At 47.1% G+C, this 26675-nt stretch overlaps 1 protein-coding gene across 1 annotated transcript in view; it reads left to right on the top strand.

The window, feature by feature from the left end:
- The window catches only part of LOC140208360 (NACHT, LRR and PYD domains-containing protein 3-like), a 49748-nt gene extending 23345 nt beyond the window's left edge, over nucleotides 1–26403 (top strand). Inside the window, exons 3-15 of the mRNA XM_072276962.1 lie at nucleotides 1299–1636; nucleotides 7038–7209; nucleotides 7310–7375; nucleotides 8748–8914; nucleotides 10687–10858; nucleotides 10958–11023; nucleotides 15970–17704; nucleotides 18979–19065; nucleotides 19221–19391; nucleotides 23588–23758; nucleotides 23914–24084; nucleotides 25368–25535; nucleotides 25691–26403. Coding sequence (XP_072133063.1) covers nucleotides 1299–1636; nucleotides 7038–7209; nucleotides 7310–7375; nucleotides 8748–8914; nucleotides 10687–10858; nucleotides 10958–11023; nucleotides 15970–17704; nucleotides 18979–19065; nucleotides 19221–19391; nucleotides 23588–23758; nucleotides 23914–24084; nucleotides 25368–25535; nucleotides 25691–25775 — 3569 coding nt within the window. The 3' untranslated portion in view covers nucleotides 25776–26403. The remainder of the gene's footprint in view (nucleotides 1–1298; nucleotides 1637–7037; nucleotides 7210–7309; nucleotides 7376–8747; nucleotides 8915–10686; nucleotides 10859–10957; nucleotides 11024–15969; nucleotides 17705–18978; nucleotides 19066–19220; nucleotides 19392–23587; nucleotides 23759–23913; nucleotides 24085–25367; nucleotides 25536–25690) is intronic.
- Nucleotides 26404–26675: the final 272 nt, after the last annotated feature.

Below are 26675 nucleotides of genomic sequence, written 5' to 3'. Positions count from 1 at the left end.
AAATCAATCATCAGAATTTCTTCAGATATAACCACTGCATCCAGATTTGTCTCATAAACAAATGTGGAGATGTCACAGTTATCTCCATAGTCAAAATCGCCATCTGAACAGCGCGGGTCCTGGCACTAATTCCAGTGACCCACAGGTCACTCCCTGCCATTTGGAAAACAACCCATTTATCCCTACTTTATGTCATGTTGACCAACTAATTCCGTATCCATATAAATACTTTATCCCCAGCACCTGGTGGTTGAAGTTTCCCGATGAATCTCCAATGTGGGATGTTACTGAAAATCCAAATGCTCCACATTCTCTGGTCTCGCCTTAACTATTCTGCTAGTTGCATCACCAAGAACATTCCAGTGGATTCAGTCAGCTTAATTTCTCCTTTACAATTCATTGGTGGATTTGTTCGATCCTTTCAACTTTCTCCTGTCATAGTGTTTACTATGGCTGAACATTATTCACACCACTGAGGTCAAACTAACCAGAATACTGTTCCTAAATTTTACTCTAACTTTTTCTTATGCAATTTTAAGTATATCAAACCATTCAAACTGTCTCGGTTTACCTGTGCCTGTAAGGTTTTCGGGACACCATTTAGAGCAGCATTTACCCGCTGAAGGCAATTTTTTGAAGTAGGTAAATGCAGGTGGAATTACTGAGAACTGAGTGTCTCCAAAGCTGATCCATGTTGCAACTGCACACAATACTCGAACTACGACTCGCGAACGACCCCCTACAACTCCAAAATGACATACCAATTTACCTATTCAACTGAGACGAGACAACCTGCAGAATCGGGAATTCTAAGCAACGCACACAAAATGCTTGAGGGGCTCGGCGGGCCAGACATCAGCTACGGGAAAGAGTAAAGTGTCGACGTTTTGGAAAGGGTCTTGGCCCGTAACATCGACTGTAGACAGATTTCCACAGTTGCTGCCTGAACTGTCGAATACTTACAGCAGTTTCTGTACGACTCTACTCACAGTTTGACTTATAAAATCCAATGTACCGAATATTTCTTTACAACCCCAACTGCACGTGACACCACTTTCAATAAACTAAAATCCCTGGCGTCATATCCATGTTCGTCAGTGCACTACTCACTACCCTGACTTTCACTGTGTAATTCCTTCTCTGATCTGTCCTTCCAAAGTGTAACACGTTTTTGTGTCTGTTTCAGATTGTGTTCGGCGACGTGCTGCACAAAAACCCCGTCTTTAGGATCCAGAGAGAAATTTGCTGTCCAATAGGTGTTCGATAATGTCTTTAATTTCCCCCATTTTCCTTCACAGGTCCGAGCTCAGTGATCACCGAGCTCCTGGCAAGCTGTGACGATTTCCAGCTGCTGCTGTTGATGGATTTCTACCAGGACAGGCTGGAGCAGGCGATGCTCCCGGATCCCAGTACAGATCCCTGGTGGCCGCTCAATGCTCACAGCGAGTGGAGCAGTTCACAGTTCTCTGACGCTGGAATAAACGAGTTTAAATGGAAATACGGCAGGAACTTTAGTTTCGGGAAGACTGTACCGTGTGACGGCAGGATGTCAGCGAGGACTGGGACATCATCAGTGGTGAACGGAGTGAGCCTGGCGTTAACGGCCGAGAATCAGTTCAGTGGAGAGGAACATCGGGTGAGTGGGAGGGAGAACGTGTTTGAATTTTCGCACATCACAGCACTGATGGGTGTCGGAACTCTGATTAATAGGGATATCAAAGCATAAGAACAAATCACAAATAAATATATATAATTGTTAAAAATGTTAATCTCAAGCAATGATTGAAAAGGTTGTAAATACCTCTGGCGGCGGCTCAATGATCAGAGCGAGGGGAGTATCTCACAATTCTGAGGTTGCAATAAACGAGTTTAAATGGAAGTACGGCAGAAACTTTTATCTCGGGAGGACTGTACAGTGTGACGGCAGGATGTCCGTGAGAACTGGGGCGTCATCAGTGGGTGCCACAGGAGCTGGAGTGTGTTCTGTTCTGGGTGATGATAATTGTGTTACAATCTGTAACTGCAAGGCTTATTGAGAAAGTAAGGAGGCATGGGATCCAAGGGGACATTGCTTTGTGGATCCAGAACTGGCTTGCCCACAGAAGGCAAAGAGTTGATGTAGAAGGGTCATATTCTGCATGGAGCTCGGTCACCAGTGGGGTGCCTCAGGGACCAGTTCTGGGACCCTTACTCTTCGTGATTTTCATAAATCACCTGGACGAGGAAGTGGAGGGATGCGTTCATAAGTTTGCTGATGACACAAAGGTTGAAGGTGTTGTAGGTAGTGTGGAGGGCTATCAGAGGTTACAGCGGGGCATTGCTCGGATGCAGAACTGAGTTAGAAGTGGCGGATGGAGTTCAACCCAGATAAGTGTGAAGTGGTTCATTTTGGTAGGTCAAATATGATGGCAGAATATAATATTAAAACATAGAACATAGAATAGTACAGCATATTACAGGCCCTCCGGCCCACAATGTTGTGCCGACCCTCAAACCCTGCCTCCCATATAAGCCCCCACCTTAAATTCCTCCATATACCTGTCTAGTAATTCTTAAACTTCACTAGTGTATCTGCCTCCACTACTGACTCAGGCAGTACATTCCACACACCAAACACTCTCTGTAAAAAAACTTCCTCTAATATCCCCCTTGAACTCCCCACCCCTTACCTTAAAGCCATGTCCTCTTGTATTGAGCAGTGGTGCCCTGGGGAAGAGGCACTGGCTATCCACTCTATCTGTTCCTCTTATTATCTTGTACACCTCTATCATGTCTCCTCTCATCCTCCTTCTCTCCAAAGAGTAAAGCCCTGGCTCCCTTAATCTCTGATCATAATGCATACTCTCTAAACCAGGCAGCATCCTGGTAAGTCTCCTCTGTACCCTTTCCAATGCTTCCACATCCTTCCTATAGTGAGGTGACCAGAACTGGACACAGTACTCCAAGTGTGGCCTAACCAGAATTTTATAGAGCTGCATCATTACATCGCGACTCTTAAACGCTATCCCTCGACTTATGAAAGCTAACACCCCATAAGCTTTCTTAACTGCCCTATCTACCTGGGAGGCAACTTTCAGGGATCTGTAGCCCTGTATCCCCAATTAATTGTAAGACACTTGGCAGTGTGGAGGATCAGAGGGATTTTGAGGTCCGAGTCCACAGAACACTCAGAGCAGCTGCGCAGGTTGACTCTGTGGTTAAGAAGGCATACGGCGTTTTGGCCTTCATCAATCGTGGAATTGAATTTAGGAGCTGAGAGGTAACGTTGCAACTATATAGGACCCCAGTCAGACCCCACTTGAAGTACTGTGCTCAGTTCTGGTCACCTCACTACAGGAAGGATGGGGAAGCCATAGAAAGGGTGCGGAGGAGATTTACAAGGATGTTGCCTGGATTGGGGAGCATGCCTTATGAGAATAGGTTGAGCGAACTCGGCCTTTTCTCCTTGGAGTGAAGGAGGATGAGAGGTGACCTGATAGAGGTGTATAAGATGATGAGAGGCATTGATCTTGTGGAGAGTCAGATGCTTTCTTCCCAGAGCTGAAATGGTTGCTACAAGAGGACACAGGTTTAAGTTGCTGGGAAGTAGGTACAGATAAGATGTCAGGGGTACATTTCTTTTACGAAGAGAGTGGTGAGTGCGTGGAATAGGCTGCCGGCAACGGTGGTGGAGGCGGATACGACAGGGTCTTTTAAGAGACATTTGGATAGTTACATAGAGCTTAGAAAGACAGAGGGCTATAGGTAAGCCTAGTAATTTCGAAGGTAGGGACATGTTCGATACAACTTTGTGAGCCAAAGGGCCTGTGTTGTGCTGTAGGTTTTCTATGTTTCTATGCAAACAGTGTGAATCTGGGAATACTGCCATGTTGTAATGTGTAATCACTGAATAAACCTCCACTGGAAAAGGCAAAGGAAAGGCATCAGGTGTCAGCCGGTAATCCGCTGTAACTTTGGACACTGGCGGACTGAGGAGATGAATCACATCTTCTTTTCTGCGACTGTTCACTCTGTTATAAAAACCTTCTGACTTCTTTCTTCCTCTGTGATCGTTACTTGTCTGGTTTCTGTTTTACACCGTCAAATCCGATGAGGAATTATTTATGGATTTGGAGCCACGTCAAAGAAGCGGTCACAGACTAGCCAGGATCTCATTGAAACATAGAAACATAGAAAATAGATGCAGGAGTAGGCCATTCGGCCCTTCGAGCCTGCAACACCATTCAGTATGATCATGGCTGATCATCCAACTCAGAACCCTGTACCTGCCTTCTCTCCATACCCCCTGATCCCCTTAACCGCAAGGGCCATATCTAACTCCCTCTTAAATATAGCCAATGAACTGGCCTCAATTGTTTCCTGTGGCAGAGAATTCCACAGATTCACCTCTCTCTGTGTGAAGATGTTTTTCCTCATGTCGGTCCTAAAAGGCTTCCCCTTTATCCTCAAACTGTGACCCCTCGTTTTGGACTTCTCCAACACAGGGAACAATCTTCCTGCATCTAGCCTGTCCAATCCCTTTAGGATTTTATACATTTCAATAAGATCCCCCCGCCCCCACAATCTTCTAAATTCCAGCGAGTATAAGCCTAGTCGATCCAGTCCTTCATCATATGAACGTCCTGCCTTCCCAGGAATCAATCGGGTGAACCTTCTTTGTACTCCCTCTATGGCAAGAATGTCTTTCCTCAGATTAGGGAACCAAAACTGCACACAATACTCCAGGTGTGGTCTCACCAAGGCCTTGTACAACTGCAGTAGTACCTCCCTGCTCCTGTACTCGAATCCTCTCGCTATAAATGCCAGCATTCCATTCTCCTTTTTCACCGCCTGCTGTACCTGCATGCCCACTTTCAATGAGTGGTGCACAATGACACCCAGGTCTCGTTGCACCTCCCCTTATCTAATCGGCCAGCATTCAGATGATAATCTGTTTTCCTGTTCTTGCCACCAAAGTGGATCACCTCACATTTATCCACATTAAATTGCACCTGCCATGCATTTGCCCACTCACCCAACCTATCCAAGTCACCCTGCATCCTCTTAGCATCCTCCTCACAGCTAACACTGCCACCCAGCTTCTTGTCATCCGCAAACTTGGAGATGCTGCATTTAATTCCCTCATCCAAGTCATTAATATATATTGTAAACAACTGGGGTCCCAGCCCTGAGCCTTGCGGTACCCCACTAGTCACTGCCTGCCATTCTGAAAAGGTCCCATTTATTCCCACTCTTTGCGTCCTGTCTGCCAAACAATTCTCTATCCACATCAATACCATACCCCGAATACCGTGTGCTTTAAGTTTGCACAATAATCTCCTGTGTAGGACCTTGTTAAAAGCCTTTTGAAAATCCAAATATACCACATCCACTGGTTCTCCCCTGTCCACTCTACTAGTTACATCCTCAAAAAATTCTATGAGATTCGTCAGACATGATTTTCCTTTCACAAATCCATGCTGACTTTGTCCGATGATTTCACCGCTTTCCAAATGTACTGTTATCGCATCTTTGATAACTGACTCCAGCATTTTCCCCGCCGCTGATGTCAGGCTAACCTGTCTATAATTCCGCGGTTTCTCTCTCCCTCCTTTTTTAAAAAGTGGGGTTGCATTAGCCACCCTCCATCCTCAGGAACTAATCCAGAATCTAAAGAGTTTTGAAAAATTATCACTAACGCATCCACTATTTCTTGGGCTGCTTCTTTCTGCACTCTGGGATGCAGACCATCCGGCCCTGGGGATTTATCTGCCTTTAATACCTTCAATTTACCTAACACCACATCTCTACTAACATGTATTTCCCTCAGTTCCTCCATCTCTCTAGACCCTCGGACCTTACTATTTCCGGAAGATTATTTATGTCCCCCTTAGTGAAGACAGAACCAAAGTAGTTATTCAATTGGTCTGCCATGTCCTTGTTCCCCATGACAAATTCACCTGTTTCGGACTGTAAGGGACCTACATTTGTCTTAATCAATCTTTTTCCTTTCACATATCTATTAAAGCTTTTACAGTCAGTTTTTATGTTCCCTGCCAGTTTTCTCTCATAATCTTTTTTCCCCCTGTCCTAATTAACCCTTTGTCCTCCTCTGCTGGACTCTGAATTTCTCCCAGTCCTCAGGTGTGCCGCTTTTTCTGGCTAATTTGTATGCTTCTTCTTTGGAATTGATACTATCCTTAATTTCCATTGTCAGCCACAGGTGCACTACCTTCCTTGATTTATTCTTTTGCCAAACTGGGATGAACAATTGTTGTAGTTCATCCATGCGACCTTTAAATGCTTGCCATTGCATATCCACCGTCAACCCTTTAAGTGTCATTTGCCAGTCTATCTTAGCTAATTCACGTCGCATACCTTCAAAGTTACTCTTACCCAAGGGGCCTCGCACAATAAGATTGCAATCTAACTCTTCCTCATTGCTCAACACCCAGTCTAGAATGGCCTGCTCTCTAGTTGGTTCCTCGACATGTTGGTTCAGAAAACCATCCCGCAGACGTTCCAAGAAATCCTCTTCCTCAGCACCCTTACCAATTTGGGTCACCCAATCTATATGTAGATTGAAGTATCCCATTATAACTGCTGTTCCTTTATTGCACATATTTCTAAATTCCTGTTTAATGCCATCTCCAAACTCACTACTACTGTTAGGTGGCCTGTACACAACTCCCACCAGCGTTTTCTGCCCCTTAGTGTTATGCAGCACTACCCATATCGATTCCACATCCTCCAGGTTAATGTCCTTCCTTTCTATGGTGTTAATCTCCTCTCTAACCAGCAACGCTACCCCACCTCCTTTTCTTTCACGTCTATCCCTCCTGAATATTGAATATCCGCAATGTTAATTTGGTGGAGCAGATTCACTGTGAATGTGCCTCCATGTGCTCTGCACTCAGAATGTACAGTCCATGTCCAGACAGGATCAGCACCCGTCCGGGTGACTGCTCAGTGTGATCCCGTTACAGAGCACATCATTTATTTCTCATTCTCTGTGTGAATCTGTCAGTCCCCAATAAGTTCACTGTTACTCTTCACAGAAAATCTCTGATCTTGCTGATAAGGGAGAGCGGGCAGACAGTTCTAAACTCCTCCTGAGCCTGGTGATGGAGAAAGGCTCCCGCGCCTGGAGGGTGATGTGGGAAACGGTTGTGAAAATGCGGAATTGTGTCCCAACGTTTGACGAAATACTGAAGGAAATACAGGAATATGGTGAGAAAATATCAGAGATTAATTTAAATTTTGGATCGCATCACAGCACACTTTACAATTTTACAAAAATGATTTCCTCAATTTGTTTAAATTTAATCAGGTTGTGATCCTTCCCATCGGCCAAGTCCCGCTCAACTTTCACTAAAGGGTCTCAATGAGCTGAACGGTGAGTGAACGTGCATTGAACATTGCAGAGTATAACACAGGAATAAGCCATTAGGCATATCATATTGTGCCAAACCAGCTAAGAAGTAAATCAAATGTACCCAAACTCTAATCTCTCCTTCCTACACCATGTCCATATGCACCTATCCTCCTTACATCCATTTGCCTGTCCAAACGTCTCTTAAAAGCTTCTAATAGTTTGCCTCTATCAGCTTATAAGGCAGTGCATTCCAGGCAGCCACAACTCTCTGATTTAAAAAAAAAAGCTATCCCTCACATCCCCTTCATTCTACACCCTCTCACCTTCAATATATTCCCTCTGGTAATAAACACTTCAACTGTGGAAGACCGATTCTCTCTCTCCAATCTATCTAAGCCTCTCATAATGTTGTCAACCTGTGTTAGAGCTCCCCTTGGCCTCCGATGGTCCAGAGAAAACAACCAATTTTTTCTCCAGCCTCTCGTGATAGCACATACCCTCTAAACCAGGCAGCTGTCTGAAGCCTCAACACCCCTCCGGTAGTGGGGTGATCGGAACGGTACGCAATGGCCCACATGTGGCCGAAGGAGAGTTTCTAAAATTGAAACTTGACGCCTGTTTCCACCAACGGTTGTAAATTGACTTAGGTAATGTTAAGTATCTCAAACCGTTCAAACTGTCTCGGTTCATCACTGCGTGTCAGGTTTCTGAGGCACCATTTGCCCGTTGAGGGCAAGTTTCTGAAGTAGCTAATCGCAGGTGTAATTACTGAGAACTGAATGCTTCCAAAGCTGATCCAAGATGGAACTGCACACAATAATCCAAATTAGACCTTGCGAATGACCCATTAAACTCCAACATAACATGCCAATTACTCTACTCAGCCGAGAAGAGATAATCTGCAGATTCCGGTAATCTAAGCAATGCACACAAGCTGCTGGAGGAACTCAGGGGGTTAGGCAGCAGCTGTGGGAATCAACGTTTCGGGAAGCGTCCCGGCCTACAAAGTCGGCTGTATACACATTTCCTTAGTTGCTGACTGCCTGCTGAAATTCTCCAGCACCTTGTGTGTCTATCCTCAACAGTTAGATTTATAACATCAAATGTATCAAAGCTTTCTTTACGACCCTTTCTCCACATGACATTACTTTGAATTTAATTAAATTCCTTTGTGCTGTATCTACTTTCCTCACTGCACTGTTCAGTGCCCCGTCCCTCGCTGTGTAATTCCTTCCCTGACTTGTCCTTCCAAATTGTAACACATTTGTGTGCCTATTTTGGATTGTATTTGGTCACCTGCTGCACAGACACCCCGTCTTTAGGTTCCAGAGAGAAATTTTCTGCCCAATAGGTGTTGGGAAATGTCTTTAATTTTCTCCATTTTGCGTCACAGTTCGGAGCTCAGTGATCACCGAGCTCCTGGCAAGCTGGGACGATTCCCAACTGCTGCAGCTGACGGATTTCTACTGGGACAGGCTGGAGCAGGCGATGGAAGGAGGGGTGCACGGAGTGAGCCTGGCGTTAACGGCCGAGAATCAGTTCAGTGGAGAGGAACATCGGGTGAGTGGGAGGGAGAATGGGTTTGAATTTTCACACGTCACAGGACTGATGGGTGTCTGAACTCTGACTCATTGGATAATAAAGCATAAAAACATTTCACAAATGTATATAATTCTTAAAACTGTAAATGAGAAGCAATGATACCCCCAGAGGCAGCTGAATGTTCAGAGCGAGAGGAGCAGATAACAATTGAATGAGGTTGCAATAAATGTATTTAGATGGAAATAGAAACATAGAAAACATAGAAAGCCTACGGCAGAATACAGGCCCTTCTGCCCACAAACTTGTGCCGAACAGGTCCCTACCTTAGAAATTACTAAGGTTACCCATAGCCCTCTATTTTTCAAAGCTCCATGTACCTATCCAGAAGACTCTTAAAAGACCCTATCATATCCGCCTCCACCACCGTTGTTGGCAGCCCATTCCACGCACTCACCACTCTCTGTGTTTAAAAAAAACTTACCGCTGACATCTCATCTGTACCTACTCCCCAGCACCTTAAACCTGTGCCCTCTTGTGGCAGCCATTTCAGCCCAGGGAAAAATCCTCTGACTATCCACACGATCAATGCTTCACATCATCTTATACGCCTTCATCAGGTTGACTCTCATCCTCCGTCGCTCCAAGGAGAAAAGGCCGGGTTCACTCAACCTGCTCTCATAAGGCATGCTCCCCAATCCAGGCAACATCCTTGCAAATCTCTTCTGCGCCCTTTCTAAGGCTTCCACATTCTTCCTGTAGTGAGGCCACCAGATCAGAGCACTGTACACCAAGTGGTGTCTGACCAGGGTCCTATATGGCTGCAACATTACCTCTCGAATCCTAAATTCAAGTCCACAATTGATGAAGGCCAATATACCGTATGCCTTCTTAACCACATGGACAACATGCGCAGATGCTTTGAGCGCCCTATAGACTCGGACCCCAAGATCCCTCTGGTCCTCCACACTACCAAGAGCCAACATATTTGACCAACCAAAATGAACCACTTCACACTTACCTGGGTTGAACACCATCTGCCAATTCTCAGCACAGTTTTGCATCCTATCAATGTCCCGCTGTAACCTCCACACTATCCACAACACCACCAACCTTTGTGTCATTAAATATGGTAGGAACTTTTATTTTGGGAAGACCGTGCAGCGTGACGGCAGGATGTCAGTGAGAACCGGGACATCATCAGTGGGTGCCGCAGGAGCTGGAGTGTGTTCTGTTCTGGGTGGAGATCACTCTGTTACAATCTGTAACTGCAAACAGTGTGAATCGGGGAATACTGTCATGTTGTAATGTGTAATCGCTGAATAAACCTCCACTGGAAAAGGCAAAGGAAAGGAATTATGTGTCAGCCGGTAATCCGCTGTATTGTTGGACACTGGCGGACTGAGGAGATGAATCACATCATCTTTTCTGCAATTTATCTGAGACTGTTCACTCTGTTATAAAAACTTTCCTGACTTCTTTATTCCTCTGTGATCGTTATTTTCTGATTTCTGTGTTACACCGTCAAATCTGGTGAGGAATTATTTATGGATTTGGAGCCAGGTCAATGAAGCGGTCACAGACCAGCCAGGATCTCATTGACTGGTGGACCAGGTTCACGGTGAATGTCCCTCCGTGTGCTCTGCACTCAGAATGTACAGTCCATGTCCAGACAGGATCTGCACCCGTCCGGGTGACTGCTCAGTGTGATCCCGTTACAGAGCACATCATTTACTTCTCATTCTCTGTGTGAATCTGTCAGACCCCAATATGTTCACTGTTACTCTTCACAGAAAATCTCTGATCTCGCTGATAAGGGAGAGCGGGCGGACAGTTCTAAACTCCTCCTGAGCCTGGTGATGGAGAAAGGCTCCCGCGCCCGGAGGGTGATGTGGGACACCTTTGTGAAAATACGGAATTGTGTCCCAAATTTGGACAAAATACTGAAGGAAATACAGACATATGGTGAGATAATATCAGAGATTAATTTAAATTTGGATCGCAGCACAGCACACTTAAAAATTTTACAAAAATCATTTCCTCAATTTGTTTAAATTTAAACAGGTTGTGATCCCTCCCCTCGACCAATTCCCGCTCAACTTTTACTAGAGGTCCTCAGTAAGTTGAAAGGTAAGTGACCGTGCATTGAACATTGCAGAGTATAAGATGGGGATAAGCCATTCGGCCTATCACATTGTGCCGAACCAGCTAAGAAGTAAATCAAACATACCCAAACTCTAATCTCTCCTTCCTACACCATGTCCATATGCGTCCATCTTCCTTATATTCATGTGCCTGTCCAAACGTCTCTTAGAAGTCTCTAACAATTTGCCTCTCCCACCTTACCAGGCAGTGCATTCCAGTCATCCATGACTCTCTGATTTAAAAAAAAAAATATTCCTCACATCCCCCTTAATCCAACCCCCTCTCACCTTCACTGCAGGCCCCTAGTGATAGACATTTGAACCCCAGGAAACCGATTCTCTCTGTCCACTCTGTCTAAGCCTCTCATAATTTTGTCAAGCTGTGTCAGATCCCTCGGCCTCCGATGATCCAGAGAAAGCAATTCATTTTTCTCCAGCCTCTCATGATAGCACATGCCCTCTGAACCAGACAGCATCCTGGTAAACCTCTTCTGCTCCCTCTCTAAAGACTCAACATCCCTCCGGTAGTGGGGCAATCGGAACGGTACGCAATGGCCCAGATGAGGCTGAAGCAGAGTTCATAATGTTGAAACCTGACCTCTGTTTCCACCAACGGTGGTACTTTACGTCGGGCGGTTAAGTTGTTGAGCCACAAAGATCTGACCAGGTAAATGTTGGCACTGTGACAGAGAACACAGTGAGACACAGGGAAACGTGTTTGCTAGAGGGAGAGTTTTCAAAGGACACTTTGAGGAAAGAGGCAGAGAGCTGGCGAGTTTGACTAAAGTGGTCACACCGCTCTGGGACCTGCAACCACAGATCTCCACCGGAGTCTGGCTGGAGAAGGGGGTGATCCAGAGAATAGAAAAATAAACGCACCAAAAAGTCAAAACCTTCTCTTGCCAGCCACTGCCCCCTCCTGAACAGCCTCATCCTTAACCATTTTCTAAACTCCCCCAGTTCCTGCAGATTATCCTTTCTTAGAGTTGGGCGTCCGCTGAAGTTCCAGTCACAGAACAGTAATAATAGCATCACTTTAATTAGAAAAGCAGATAACATCCCAACCGGTCTGTTCAACCACAGAGCAGCATATGAACACCGCTGTGTTCACATCTGCACTCCCCAGTACAAACACTGTTACAGTGTTAGAGAGGGTGAGATTGGGGGACAAATTCCTCAGCTCAGTCCACAGAAGCTGAAATTCATGACTGCCGGTGTTGTGTGATGGACACTGTGGAAGGGTCAAAGATGGGAATTAGGACAGAGAAACCGAGCGTTGTGGGATCGCGGCATGGAAGGTGCTAAGAACTGAAAATGTCTATAAATAATATTGCAATTAGTTGAATTGTGACCGTCTGGATGGGAAGCTCACTGCATCCATAAGCCCATCATGTCAGTGAAAATAGAGCCCGGGGCAGTGCATGAGCTCAGAGATTGTGAGGCTTCATCATTGCAGACTGAGTTGGATCACTCAACTGCATATTTAACAGAGGAGAGAGCGTAGGAAAGACAAATATCACAAAATTTATTAATATTGCATCAGCGCATGTTTTAACTGATTATTCGAAGCACTTAACAGAAATATAAGGAATCTCGGCCAGAACGCTGGTTCAGTCTCTCTCATTTACAATAACAAATCCCAAAGATAATAATTTAAATATGGGATCAGAGACAGACGAATCAGGAAGTTTACAAACTACTAACGTCTCTGTCACCTCTGTTAAAGCTGTTCTAGTCCACATCCGGTCAATGAAACCCCTCAGTTTCCCTGCACCATTGATTTGGTAAATCGCTACAAGATTCTTCTTCACTATTCCTCATGTTGTTTGCCGAGGGAACAGACACGACAGTGAAATTCCCACAACCATTTCTGAATACGAAACAGATACACTCCTTGATTATTGAAGAGCATCATACCTACCACTGTCACATTCTCTAAAGTAAATATGTACACAATCAATGTTTTCCTATGCTCCCAATCACAGCCAAATACATTGAATGGAGACCCACACACGCCTGACAGGGTCCTGTCACATTGTGAGACACCACACAACCAGGGCAGGGTCCAGGCACATTATGAGTCCCTACACATCGCTGGCAGAGTCCTGGCACATTGTGAGACCCCACGTGACTCTGACAGGGTACTGACACACTGTGAGACCCCACACACCCCTGACACGGTCCTGACATACTGTGAGACCCCACACACCCTTGACAGGGTCCTGACACATTATGAGACCTCACATACCACTGACAGGTTCCTGACACACTATGAGACCCCACACACCTCTGACACGGTCCTGACATACTGTGAGATGCCACACACCCCTGACAGGGTTCTGACATACTGAGACTACACACACCCCTGACAGTGTCCTGACACACTGTGAGACTACACACACCCCTGACAGGGTCCTGGCACACTGTGAGACCCCACACACCCTTGACAGGGTCCTGACACATTATCAGACCTCGCATACCACTGACAGGTTCCTGACACACTATGAGACCCCACACACCTCTGACACGGTCCTGACACACTGTGAGATGCCACACACCCTTGACAGGGTTCTGACATACTGAGACTACACACACCCCTGACAGTGTCCTGACCCACTGTGAGACTACACACACCCCTGACAGGGTCCTGGCACACTGTGAGACCCCACACACCCTTGACAGGGTCCTGACACATTATCAGACCTCGCATACCACTGACAGGTTCCTGACACACTATGAGACCCCACACACCTCTGACACGGTCCTGACACACTGTGAGATGCCACACACCCTTGACAGGGTTCTGACATACTGAGACTACACACACCCCTGACAGTGTCCTGACACACTGTGAGACTACACACACCCCTGACAGGGTCCTGGCACACTGTGAGACCCCACACACCCTTGACAGGGTCCTGACACATTATCAGACCTCGCATACCACTGACAGGTTCCTGACACACTATGAGACCCCACACACCTCTGACACGGTCCTGACACACTGTGAGATGCCACACACCCTTGACAGGGTTCTGACATACTGAGACTACACACACCCCTGACAGTGTCCTGACACACTGTGAGACCACACACACCCCTGGCAGGGTCCTGGCACACTGTGAGACCCCACACACCCTTGACAGGGTTCTGACATACTGAGACTACACACACCCCTGACAGTGTCCTGACACACTGTGAGACCCCACACACCCCTGACAGGGTCCTGACACACTGTGAGACTACACACACCCCTGGCAGGGTCCTGGCACACTGTGAGACACCACACACCCTTGACAGGGTCCTGACACAGTGTGAGACCCCACACACCCCTGACAGTGTCCTGACACACTGTGAGACCACACACACCCCTGGCAGGGTCCTGGCACACTGTGAGACCACACACACCCCTGGCAGGGTCCTGGCACACTGTGAGACCCCACACACCCTTGACAGGGTCCTGACACAGTGTGAGAGCTCACACACGCCTAACAGGGTCCTGACACACTGTGAGACCCCACACACCCTTGACAGGGTCCTGACACACTGTGAGAGCTCACACACGCCTAACAGGGTTTCTGACTCACTGTGAGACCAGATCTTATCAGGGAGATTAATGCAAATGTACCCTTAGGAGGCAGCTAGGGACTGTATAAAGGAAATAGAAACAGTATATAACGTAGCGAAAGTGAGTGGGAAGTTAGTTAATTGGGAAGCTTTTAAAATCTAACAAAAGGCAACAAAAAGCATAAAGGAGGGATGAAGGCAAATGAATTGAAATTATAGACTAACACACATAGAATGATGGAGAAACCCAACAGACCAGGAAACATCTATGGTGAAAGTACAGTCAACGTTTCGGGTCGAGAACATTCTTTTGCATAACTGTGGCGGACTGGAAGTCTCTACAAAGGCCAGCCAAAACTGCCCAACGCATCACCAGCACCCCTAGCCTTCCTTCCATCAGGCACGTATATACAGGAAGGCTTCAGAAAATGGCCAGCAGCATCAGGAATGATCCCACCTATCCCGCCTATGGGCTGTTTGCCCCTCTCCCACGAGGCTCCTGTCTGAACCACTTGAAGTCAGAGTGGCTCCTGTATCATAGGTATCTACATTGATTGTGTTTTTCATTGCGTTCTTAGTTTGAGTTTTTGGTGCTGCATCAGATCCGGAATAACAACTATTTCCTTCTCCTTTATACTTGTGTATCTTCAATCTTGAATCTGTTGAGCATTTGCAACACACACTCCTTAAGAGACACGAGACTGCAGATCTGCCGTCTCAAGCCATTTTCTGGAGGAATTCAGTGACCTGAGCAGCATCTGTGATGATGGAATGATGGAACGGGGAGGGGGGGAGGCGGAATTGTCTGCGTTTTGTGTCAAAATGCTGACTATCTCAATCTCCTGAACAAGACACGGACATTTTCTCCCCCAACCGCCCCTCCCTCCACCCCCCAATGTGCACGTGCTGATCAGCAAAGCAACTTCTTTGCATTTTGAATCAGTGACCCTGGGAGGGAAAGCTGTGATTCCCTGATCTGTTCCTTTGACAGAATGCCCATTTTCCTTTTCTCCATCTCCATCCGCTACATCAACACTGGGAATTAAAAGTTTCTTCCACAGGAACCATCATGTCTGTGGCGGTACTTGGGTTTGTCCAGTACGGGACAGTCGGGGGTCAGTAAACTACCAAGAAAAATAAAACGTTCACAGCACAATTAATGTGGAAATGTGATGATCTGGTGTTTATCAAGATCGCGCCTCTCTGTCTAGTTTGGGGTCTGTTAATCAAAATTTACTTCACTGTACGAACATCCATTGATTAATGCAATTAATGCAATAGTGTTGAGCTAACTCTTGCGTACTTAAATACTTAATTCTGAGTTGAGGCATCTAACAGTTTGTCCACTGTCTGTTCCCATGGAAGATGTTCAACAGAAGCACAAGGAGACTCTGCGGGCACAAACTAAAACACTGAGAGTGAACACGATCCTGATGAGGGAGAAGGTGAAGGTTTTCCAGCTGGTTGATCGATACGCTGAGCTCACGGTCATTTCTACTGTTCGAGATCGGACACTGGTGGAACATGAGCTGCTGGCAAGAGGCAGAGACCACGAGGAGTGGAGAGTGAAACATCTCCGCAGAGAGCTGGAGAAACTCCGGACAGATCGGTTGTTCCAGAGCAGCTTTTCCCGGAGTAACTCCAAATCTGGGAGTTCAGCAGCAGTGGCTGGAGTTGCGGGGATTGGAAAAACAACAATGGTTCAAAAGATTGTTTATGACTGGGCCACAGGGAAAATATACCAACAATTCCAGTTTGTCTTCAGTTTCAAGTTCCGGGATTTAAACTCTATTAACTGCAGAATAAACCTGAGGGAACTGATTCTGGATCAGTATCCTCACTTTGGGAATTTACTCAGAGAGGTCTGGAAGAACCCAGAGGGATTGCTGTTTATATTGGATGGTTTGGATGAATTCAAACACAGAATCGATTTTGCTGACAGTCGGAGAGATACAGAACCCAAGCACCAGTGCTCAGATCCAGAGTGGTGGTGTGAAGTGTCTGACATTGTGTACGGTTTAATCCAGGGCAAGCTGCTCCCAGGGTGTTCAGTGCTGGTGACCACCCGCCCCACTGCGTTACATTTATTGGAAAAGGCTGATATCTGTGTCTGGGCTGAAATCCTGGGATTTTCTGGTGAGGAACGGAAGGAATATTTCATCAGGCATTTTGAAGATCAGACAGTGGCAGCAGCTGTTTTCAAACACGTGAAGGAGAACGAGATCCTGTACACCATGAGCTACAACCCCTCCTACTGCTGGATCCTCGTTCTGGCACTGGGCCCCTTCTTCACACAAAAAGTCAGGGACCCGCAGCGAGTTCCCAAGACCATCACCCAACTGTATTCCTACTATATTTACAACGTCCTGAAAAACCACGGCCGTGAGATAGAGAACCCCCGTGATGTGTTACTCAGGGTTGGTCAGATGGCCTTCAGAGGAGTGTTCGATAAGAAGATTGTGTTTACAGATGGAGATTTGATCAACTACAATCTGCAGCCTTCCCAGTTCCTGTCCGGGTTCCTGATGGAGCTTTTGGAGAGAGAGGATTCTGTCCGGAGTGTGGTGTACACATTCCCACACCTCACCATCCAAGAGTTTATAGCTGCAGTCTCACAATTCCTGAATCCACATCCCGGGGATATTGTGAAATTCCTCACTGAAGCCCACAGCAGGACAGATGGGCGATTTGAGGTATTTCTCCGTTTTGTTGCTGGTCTCTCCTCCCCAATGACAGCTCGGGGCCTGGAGGAGTTTCTGGGCCCATTTCCTCATCAAACAACCTGCCGGGTGATTGACTGGGTGAAGGAGGAGGTTAAACGCCAGAGTGGAAACAGCAGTGAAGCTGGTAAAAGGAGCCTCCTGAACACATTGCACTACCTGTTTGAGTCTCAGAATAGTGGACTGGCTCAGGCCGCACTGGGATCTGTGGAAACACTTTCATTCCGTGAAATGACACTGAATCCGGTTGACTGCGCGGTCCTGTCTCATGTCATCAGATTCTGTGATACAATAAAACTGCTGGACCTGTTTCGCTGCCACATTCAGTGTGAAGGAATCCAGCGGCTGGGACCCGGGCTGTACAAGTGCCAGGAGCTGAGGTATCAGAATTTATCTCTCAATCTGAACTGTGAAACTGTTCCATTGTGTTGTTTCAATGTAAGGAACTGTGACAAATGCCCAGGGTTCGGTCAGTAAATCCCCAACGACGGGACGGTTCTGTGGTTCCTTGTGAAGGGATGTTGGAGACTTCATCAGATCAGTGAACAACGACCATTGGTTTAATGGTAATAAATCACAGGAATGGCCGTGTTTCTCGCTGCCTGTGACACGTCCATCGACAATGTTCCTTCTCACTGTCACTGACACCCAGAGTGACACTGACTGCAGCAGGTGGGTCAGAGATTCACACCCCATTCCGGAGAAAGACAAACGACCGTACAGACTCTACATCCACTTCTCGGTGTTTGACGGGAGACCATCACCGGTCTGTCCCAGCTTTACAACGTCTTCCCGGTCAGAGAAAAGAGACCATTAGCGGACCATCCCAGTGAGAGGGAGAGACTTACCTCTGTGAGATTATCCTCCTTCTGCCCTTCCCCGTGTGTGACTATCACCATCAGTCCACCTGTGTGACTATGTGCACGACCCCGCCCCAGATGTCCTCTGCTGATTATGGGCTCTTCAGCATACAAGCGACCTACCTCAGCATCCGATCCTCCTAAGGGATTTCTCTTCCCCAACCCTTTCCACTTCGCCATCCCCCTTCCTCCTGTGGGATCTTTCTTCCACATCCCCGCTTCAATATGTGGAATCTTCCTTCACCATCCCCTTCCTGCCAAGGTATATCTCTTCCTCACCCCGTTTCTCCTGTCGGATGGCTGTTCCCCATCCCCCATTCTCCTGTGGGATCTCTCTTCCCCATCCCCCTTCCTCCTATGGGATCTATATTCCCTATCTCCCTTCTTCCTGTGGGATCTCTCTTCCCCATCCCCCTCCCTCCTTCAAGTTCAGTCTTCCTATCCTTTTTTCTCAGGTGGGGTCTGTGGACATTTCCCCATTGACAAATCTTCACTGTGGGACTTACTCCCCTTCAACCCTGTATCTCCCGACCCGCTCACGTCAGGAACACTTTTCTAACCATTAGGGAATGGGACAGAATATGTGGAGTTTACAGGGTCACACCGACAGACTAAATTACTGACATTCGGTGAATACCCTGGAGCTGGGCAGTGAGGGACATTGACAGTGATGGGAACTCCGATCAGTGATTTACTGAAGGGTTTAATGTTTCCTGAAATATCCGAGTGAGAGAAATTCCCTCAGACCCACGGTTTGAATCACTTTGTTCATCAGTTTGTCTGTTTGTGTTTAGACTTGGGGAGAATGAACTGGGAGATTCAGGAGTCAAACTGGTGTCTGCGGCTCTGAGGAACCCGGAGTGTAAAATACAGAAACTGGGGTAAGTACCAGACTGTGGGAGATTGTGTTTACAGTCACTGGGTGTCTGACACTGAACATTAATGTGATCAGTAATTGTGTTACTGATAAACAGTGGGGATCTGTACCGTCTTCTGTCTCTATGTGTCCTTCACACTCACTCTCTTTTATCTGCAGGCTGGACGAGGTTGGTCTCACAGATTTTGGTGCTGAGGATCTCGCGTCTGCTTTCAGTACAAACCCATCACTGACAGAGCTGGATCTGAGTGGTAATAAACTGGAAGATTCAGGAGTGAAACTGGTGTCTGCGGCTCTGAGGAACCCGGAGTGTAAAATACAGAAACTGCGGTAAAGGCCAGACTGTGGGAGTTTGTGTTTATAGTCACTGGGTGTCTGAACATAGAACATAGGACATAGAATAGTACAGCACAGCACAGGCCCTTCGGCCCACAATGTTGTGCCGACCCTCCAACCCTGCCTCCCATATAAGCCCCCAACTTAGATTCCTCCATATACCTGTCTAGTAGTCTCTTAAACTTCACTAGTGTATCTGCCTCCACCACTGACTCAGGCAGTGCATTCCACGCACCAACCACTCTCTGAGTAAAAAACCTTCCTCTAATATCCCCCTTGAACTTCCTACCCCTTACCTTAAAGCCATGTCCTCTTGTATTGAGCAGTGGTGCCCTGGGGAAGAGGCACTGGCTGTCCACTCTATCTATTCCTCATATTATCTTGTACACCTCTATCATGTCTTCTCTCATCCTCCTTCTCTCCAAAGAGTAAAGCCCTAGCTCCCTTAATCTCTGATCATAATGCATACTCTCTAAACCAGGCAGCATCCTGGTAAATCTCCGCTGTACCCTTTCCAATACTTCCACATCCTTCCTATAGTGAGGTGACCAGAACTGGACACAGTACTCCAAGTGTGGCCTAACCAGAGTTTTATAGAGCTGCATCATTACATCGCGACTCTTAAACTCTATCCCTCGACTTATGAAAGCTAACATCCCATAAGCTTTCTTAACTACCCTATCCACCTGTGAGGCAACTTTCAGGGATCTCTGGACATGTACCCCGAGATCCATCTTCTCCTCCACACTACCAAGTATCCTGCCATTTACTTTATATTCTGCCTTGGAGTTTGTCCTTCCAAAGTGTACCACCTCATACTTCTCCGGGTTGAACTCCATCTGCCACTTCTCAGCCCACTTCTGCATCCTATCGTGTCTCTCTGCAATCTTTGACAATCCTCTACACTATCTACAACACCACCAACCTTTGTGTCTTAAGGATCCTTGTCAAATGTCTTACTAAAATCCATATAAATCACATCCACTGCACTACCCTCATCTATGTGCCTGGTCACCTCCTCAAAGAACTCTATCAGGATTGTTAGACACGATCTGCCCTCACAAAGCCATGCTGACTGTCCCTGATCAGAGCATGAATCTCTAAATGCCCAGAGATCCTATCTCTTAGAATCTTTTCCAACAGCTTTCCCACCACAGACGTAAGGCTCACTGGTCTATAATTACCCGGACTATCCCTACTACCTTTTTTGAACAAGGGAACAACATTCGCCTCCCTCCAATCCTCCGGTACCATTCCCGTGGACAACGAGGACATAAAGATCCTAGCCAGAGGCTCAGCAATCTCTTCCCTCGCCTCGTGGAGAAGCCTGGGGAATATTCTGTCAGGACCCAGGGACTTACCTGTCCTAATGTATTTTAATAACTCCAACCCTTCCTCTCCCTTAATATCAACATGCTCCAGAACATCAACCTCACTCATATTGTCCTCACCATCATCAAGTTCCCTCTCATTGGTGAATACCGAAGAGAAGTATTCATTGAGGACCTCGCTCACTTCCACAGCCTCCAGGAACATCTTCCCACCTTTATCTCTAATCGGTCCTACCTTCACTCCTGTCATCCTTTTTTGCTTCACATAATTGAAGAATGCCTTGGGGTTTTCCTTTACCCTACTCGCCAAGGCCTCCTCATGCCCCCTTCTTGCTCTTCTCAGTCCCTTCTTAAGCTCCTTTCTTACTTCCCTATATTCCTCAATAGATCCATCTGAGCCTTGCTCCCTAAACCTCATGTATGCTGCCTTCTTCCACCTGACTAGATTTTCCCCGTCACTTGTTACCCATGGTTCCTTCACCCTACCATTCTTTATCTTCCTCACCGGGACGAATTTATCCCTTACATCCCGCAAGAGATCTCTAAACATCGACCACATGTCCATAGTACATTTGCCTGCAAAAACATCATCCCAATTCACACCTACAAGTTCTAGCCTTGTAGCCTCATAATTTGTCTTTCCCGAATTTAAAATGTTCCTGTCCTCTTTGATTCTATCCTTTTCCGTGATAACTATAAAGGCCAGGGAGCGGTGGTCACTGTCTCCCAGATGCTCACCCACTGAGAGATCTGTGACCTGACCCGGTTCATTACCTAGTACTAGATCTAGTATGGCGTTCGCCCTGGTCGGCCTGTCCACGTACTGTGACAGGAATCCATCCTGGACACACTAACAAACTCTGCCCCATCTAAACACTTGGAACTAATCAGGTGCCAATCAATATTAGGGAAGTTAAAGTCACCCATGATAACAACCCTGTTATTTTTGCACCTTTCCAAAATCTGTTCCTCTGTATCTCTGCTGCTACCAGGGGGTGTATAGAATACCCCCAGTAGAGTAACTGCTCCCTTCCTGTTCCTGACTTCCACCCATATTGACTCAAAAGAGGATCCTTGTACATTACTCACCCTTTCTGTAGCTGTAATAGTATCCCTGACCAGTAATGCCACCCCTCCTCTCCTTTTTCTGCCCTGTCTATCCCTTTTAAAGCACTGAAATCCAGGAATATTGAGAATCCATTCCTGCCCTGGAGCCAGCCAAGTCTCTGTAATGGCCACTACATCATAATTCCATGTATGTATCCAAGCTCTCAGTTCATCACCTTTGTTCCTGATGCTTCTTGCATTGAGGTGCGCACATTTCAGCCCCTTCTACCTTACTGTCTTTACACCGTTTATTCTGCTTATCTTTCCTCAAAGCCTCTCTGCATGTTAGGTCTGGCTTTACTCCATGCACTTCTTTCACTGCTCTATCGCTCTGTGTCCCATCCCCCTCGCAAATTAGTTTAAACCCTCCCGAACCATGCTAGCAAACCTTCCTGCAAGAATATTGCTCCCCCTCGAGTTCAGGTGCAACCCATCCAATCTGTACAGGTCCCACTTTCCCCAGAAGAGATCCCAATGATCTAAAAATCTAAAACCCTGCTCCCTGCACCAACTCCTCAGCCACGCATTCAACTGCCATCTCCTCCAATTCTTACCATCACTGTCAAGTAGCACTGGCAGCAATCCTGAGAACGCCACCCTTGAGGTCCTGCTCTTCAGCCTTCTGCCTAATTCCGGAAACTCACACTTTAGGACCTCATCCCTCTTCCTGCCCATGTCGTTGGTGCCAACATGTATCACGACTTCTGGTTGCTTTCCCTCTCGTACCAGGATGTCGTGCAGCCGGTCAGAGACATCCCGGACCCTGGCACCCGGGAGGCAGCAAACCATGCGGGTGTCCTTCTCACGTCCACAAAATCTCCTGTCTGCTCCCCTGACTATAGAGTCTCCAATGACGACAACTCTCCTCTTCTCCGTCCCACCCTTCTGCACCACAGGGTCAGACTCAGTGCCGGAGGCCCTGCCACCGTGGCTCACACCTGGTCGGTCGTCTCCGCCAACAGTATCCAGGATGGTAAACTCACTATTCGGGGGAATGGCTAAAGGGGTGCTCTGCACTACCTGTCTGCTCACCTTTGCTTTCCCCCCTCTGACTGTCACCCAACGACCTGCTTCCGACAGCCTAGGTGTGACTACCTCCCTGTAACTCTCATCTACGACTGCCTCATTCTCCCTTATGAGTCGAAGGTCATCCAGCTGCTGCTCCAGATTCCTTACATGGTCTTCCAGATCGCCCAGCCGTATGCATTTCTGGCAGATGTGACTCTGCGGGAGAGGGGCGTTCCCCCAAGACTGCCACATCTCACATGAGAGGCACATCACCATCTCAGGAGACATTGTAAAAACTATCTGCGAGCTAGCTTGTCCTCCGCCTCTTCTCGCCGAAGACTCTCGTGTCGAAGCCTCAAAGCTCCACTCCTTCACTGGCCCACTCACGCTCTGGCCGCTTCTCTTGAGCTATCCCTCTATTTATCTGTTTGAGCTTTTCAAAATGTTTGGTCACCTGACAATCAGCTGCTTTCTGCTGAGTCTGAGCTATTCAAATCTTGATTGTCTAATCAACGGCTTACTGCTGATCTATTCAAATCTTGATTGACATGATTGCACAGACCAACTGCCAAAACTGCCAGAACCTCTCGAGTCAAAGCCTCAAAGCTCCATTCCGTCACTGGCCCACTCACGTCTGACACTGAACATTAATATAATCAGTAATTGTGTTACTGATAAACACTGGGGATTCGTACCGTCTCCTGTCTCTCTGTGTCCTTCACCCTCACTCTCTCTCATCTCCAGGCTGAGTAATGTCGGTCTCACAGATTCTGGTGCCGAGGATCTCGGCTCCGCTCTCAGTACAAAACCATCACTGACGGAGCTGAACCTGAGTCGTAATAAACTGGGAGATTCAGGAGTGAAACTAGTGTCTGAGGCTCTGAGGAAATCAAAGTGTAAAATACAGAAACTCGAGTAAGTACCAGATTGTGGGAGATTGTGTTTACAGTCACTGGGTGTCTGACACTGAACATTAATGTGATCGGTAATTGTGTTACTGATAAACACTGGGGATTTGTACCGTCTCCTGTCTCTCTGTGTCCTTCACCCTCACTCTCTCTCATCTCCAGGCTGGACAATGTCGGTCTCACAGAATCTGGTGTCGAGGATCTCGCCTCCACTCTCAGCACAAAACGATCTCTGACGGAGCTGAACCTGAGTGATAATACTATAAGAGATTCAGCAGTGAAGCTGGTGTCTGTGGCTCTGTTGAACCCGGAGTGTAAAATACACACACTGCGGTAAGTACCAGACTGTGGGAGATTGTGGTTCCAGTTACTGGGTGTCAGACACTCAACATTAATAGAACATAGAACATAGAAAACCTGCAGCACAATACAGGCGCCCAGAAAGCTGTGCTGAGCTCATCGCTACCTTAGAACTACCTAGGTTTTACCCATCGTCCGCCATTTTTGTAATTTCCATGTAGCCATCCAGGATTCTGTCAAAAGATCTTATCGTTTCCGTCTCCACCACCGCCACCAGCAGCCCATTCCACACAATCATCACTTTCTACGTAAAGAAACTTACTCGTGATATCTCCTCTGTACCTACTTCCAAGCACCATAAAACTGTGCCCTCTCATGTTAGCCATTTCAGCCCTGGGGAAAAGCCTCTGACTATCCACATGATCAATGCCTCTCATCATCTTATACAACTCTATCAGGTCACCTCTCGTCCTCCGTCGCTCCAAGGAGAAAAGGCCGAGTTCACTCAACCTATTCTCATAAGGCCTGCTCCCCAATCCAGGCAACATCCTTGTAAATGTACCCTGCACCCGTTCTATAGTTTCCATGTCCTTCCTGTAGTGAGGTGACCAGAATTGAGCACAGTACTCCAAGTGGTGTCTGACCAGGGTCTTATGCGGCTGCAACATTACCTCTCGGCTCTTAAACTCAATCCCACGATTGATGAAGGCCAATACACCGTATGCCTTCTTAACCACAGAGTCAACTTCCGTAGCAGCTTTGAGTAACCTATGGACTCGGACCCCATGATCCCTCTGATCCTCCACACTGCCAAGAGTCTTACCATTAATTCTATATTCTGGCACCATATTTGACTTACCAGAATGAACCACCTCACACTTAACTGTGTTGAACCCCATCTGCCACTTCTCAACCCAGTTTTGCATCCTATCAATGTCCCGTTGTAACCTCTGACAGCCCTCCACACTATCCACAACACCCTCAACCTTTGTGTCATCAGCAAATTTACTAACCCATCCCTCCACTTGCTCATCCAGGTCACTTATAAAAATCACTGTGTTGGGGTCCCAAAACAAATCCCCAAGGCACACCACTGGACACCGGCCTCCACGGAGAATATGAGCCGTCTGCAACTACTCTTTGCCTTCTGTGGGAAAGCCAGTTCTAGATCCACAAAGCAATCTTCCCTTGGATCCCATGCCTCCTTACTTTCTCAATAATGTGATCAGTAATTGTGTTACTGATAAACATTGGGGATTTGTACCGTCTGCTGTCTCTCTGTGTCCTTCACATTTCCGCCCCTCTCTCATCTCCAGGTTGCACAATATCAGTCTCACAGATTCTGGTGCCGAGAATCTTGTCTCCGTTCTCAATAAACTCCCATCACTGACGGCGCTGGACCTGAATGCAAACTTCCTCCATGTTGAATCTGTCCCCGCTCTCCGCCGCCTCATACTGACCCACCCGAGTCTGACGTGGATTGGGTGAGTGTTTGTGTTCATGTTCAATGTGATAAAGTATCAGGGGATCCGCGGGGTTTCTGCTGATATTTGTCTGTGAGTGTTGTAGAATGATGAACTCCAGTCCCCTCTCACTGACACTGCTATTTATTTCATTTTTATTCATCTATCTCTTTCAGCATGTGGAACAATCATGCAACTGGCGGGAGGGAGGAACTGGAGTCTCTGCAGAAACTCAGACCCGGAGTGAGAGTGCAATATTAGATCTGAATATGTGAACATCCGCGCCCACGGGATGGGGACGTTTTGGCCGATTTCCCGCCCTCCCCTTTAATGTTCACGCTCCGGGTTTAATTCCAAATGGTTCTAAAGGAACACGCTCCAGCAGAGCGCTCTCTGACTCAGAAGTTGTCCTGCAGTGACGTCCTTCTGCCTCCTGTATGGTGCAGCTGCTTCTGCCGTTTATCTGGGTCCGAGATCTTCCCCAAGTAGGACGCCGGGGAATTACATAGAAAGAGAACGGTGGTGGTGGGGGGCTCAGTCTGGGACACCGGTGTCCCGGGGTGGGATTATTCGGGGAGAGAATCCTTCTGCTCACTTTGCTGAGGACGGTGCATTCGGCAGTCTGGCTGATAAAATGATGTTAACTCGACAAATATCTCGGCGGTAACCCTCGATCTGCAGCGATATCGGACATGGCCCTGAAATGTGATTTTATAATTATCCCCGATGCAGAATGACGCTGATTATTCAACGTGTCATTCATTGTCGCCGGTCAGTTAATTGTGTGTGACTCTGGGTGAGTCGGAAGCAGGCTATTTATTCCCGCACCGTCAGCAGCTCACACATTGTTTAATTTACATTTGTCATGATGAAATCAATAAATCTGTAACTTCCTGTCTTGGTGTCGGACTTGAGTCTCATTTGAGGTTTCTGCTGCCCCCTACACCCTGTGCAATGCAACAGTGGGTCGGAGCTCCTCACACTGACACAGTAGCGTCTCAGCTCCAGACTGAGGGAGGTCGGACTGTGAAAGTCTGGGTGCCCAGGATCTCATCTCCACCCAACCCACTTCCTGGCTAACTGACCCTCTCCTGCCCCTCGCAGACAGTTAAAATTGACGTGATTCCATACTGTCAACGATTAATATCAGACGTGAGTCCA

The sequence above is a fragment of the Mobula birostris genome, chromosome 13 (assembly GCF_030028105.1).
Source record: "Mobula birostris isolate sMobBir1 chromosome 13, sMobBir1.hap1, whole genome shotgun sequence".
NCBI lineage: Eukaryota > Metazoa > Chordata > Chondrichthyes > Myliobatiformes > Myliobatidae > Mobula > Mobula birostris.
Note: the sequence above shows the minus strand (reverse complement) of the source record. Positions and strands in the feature narration are given on the sequence as shown.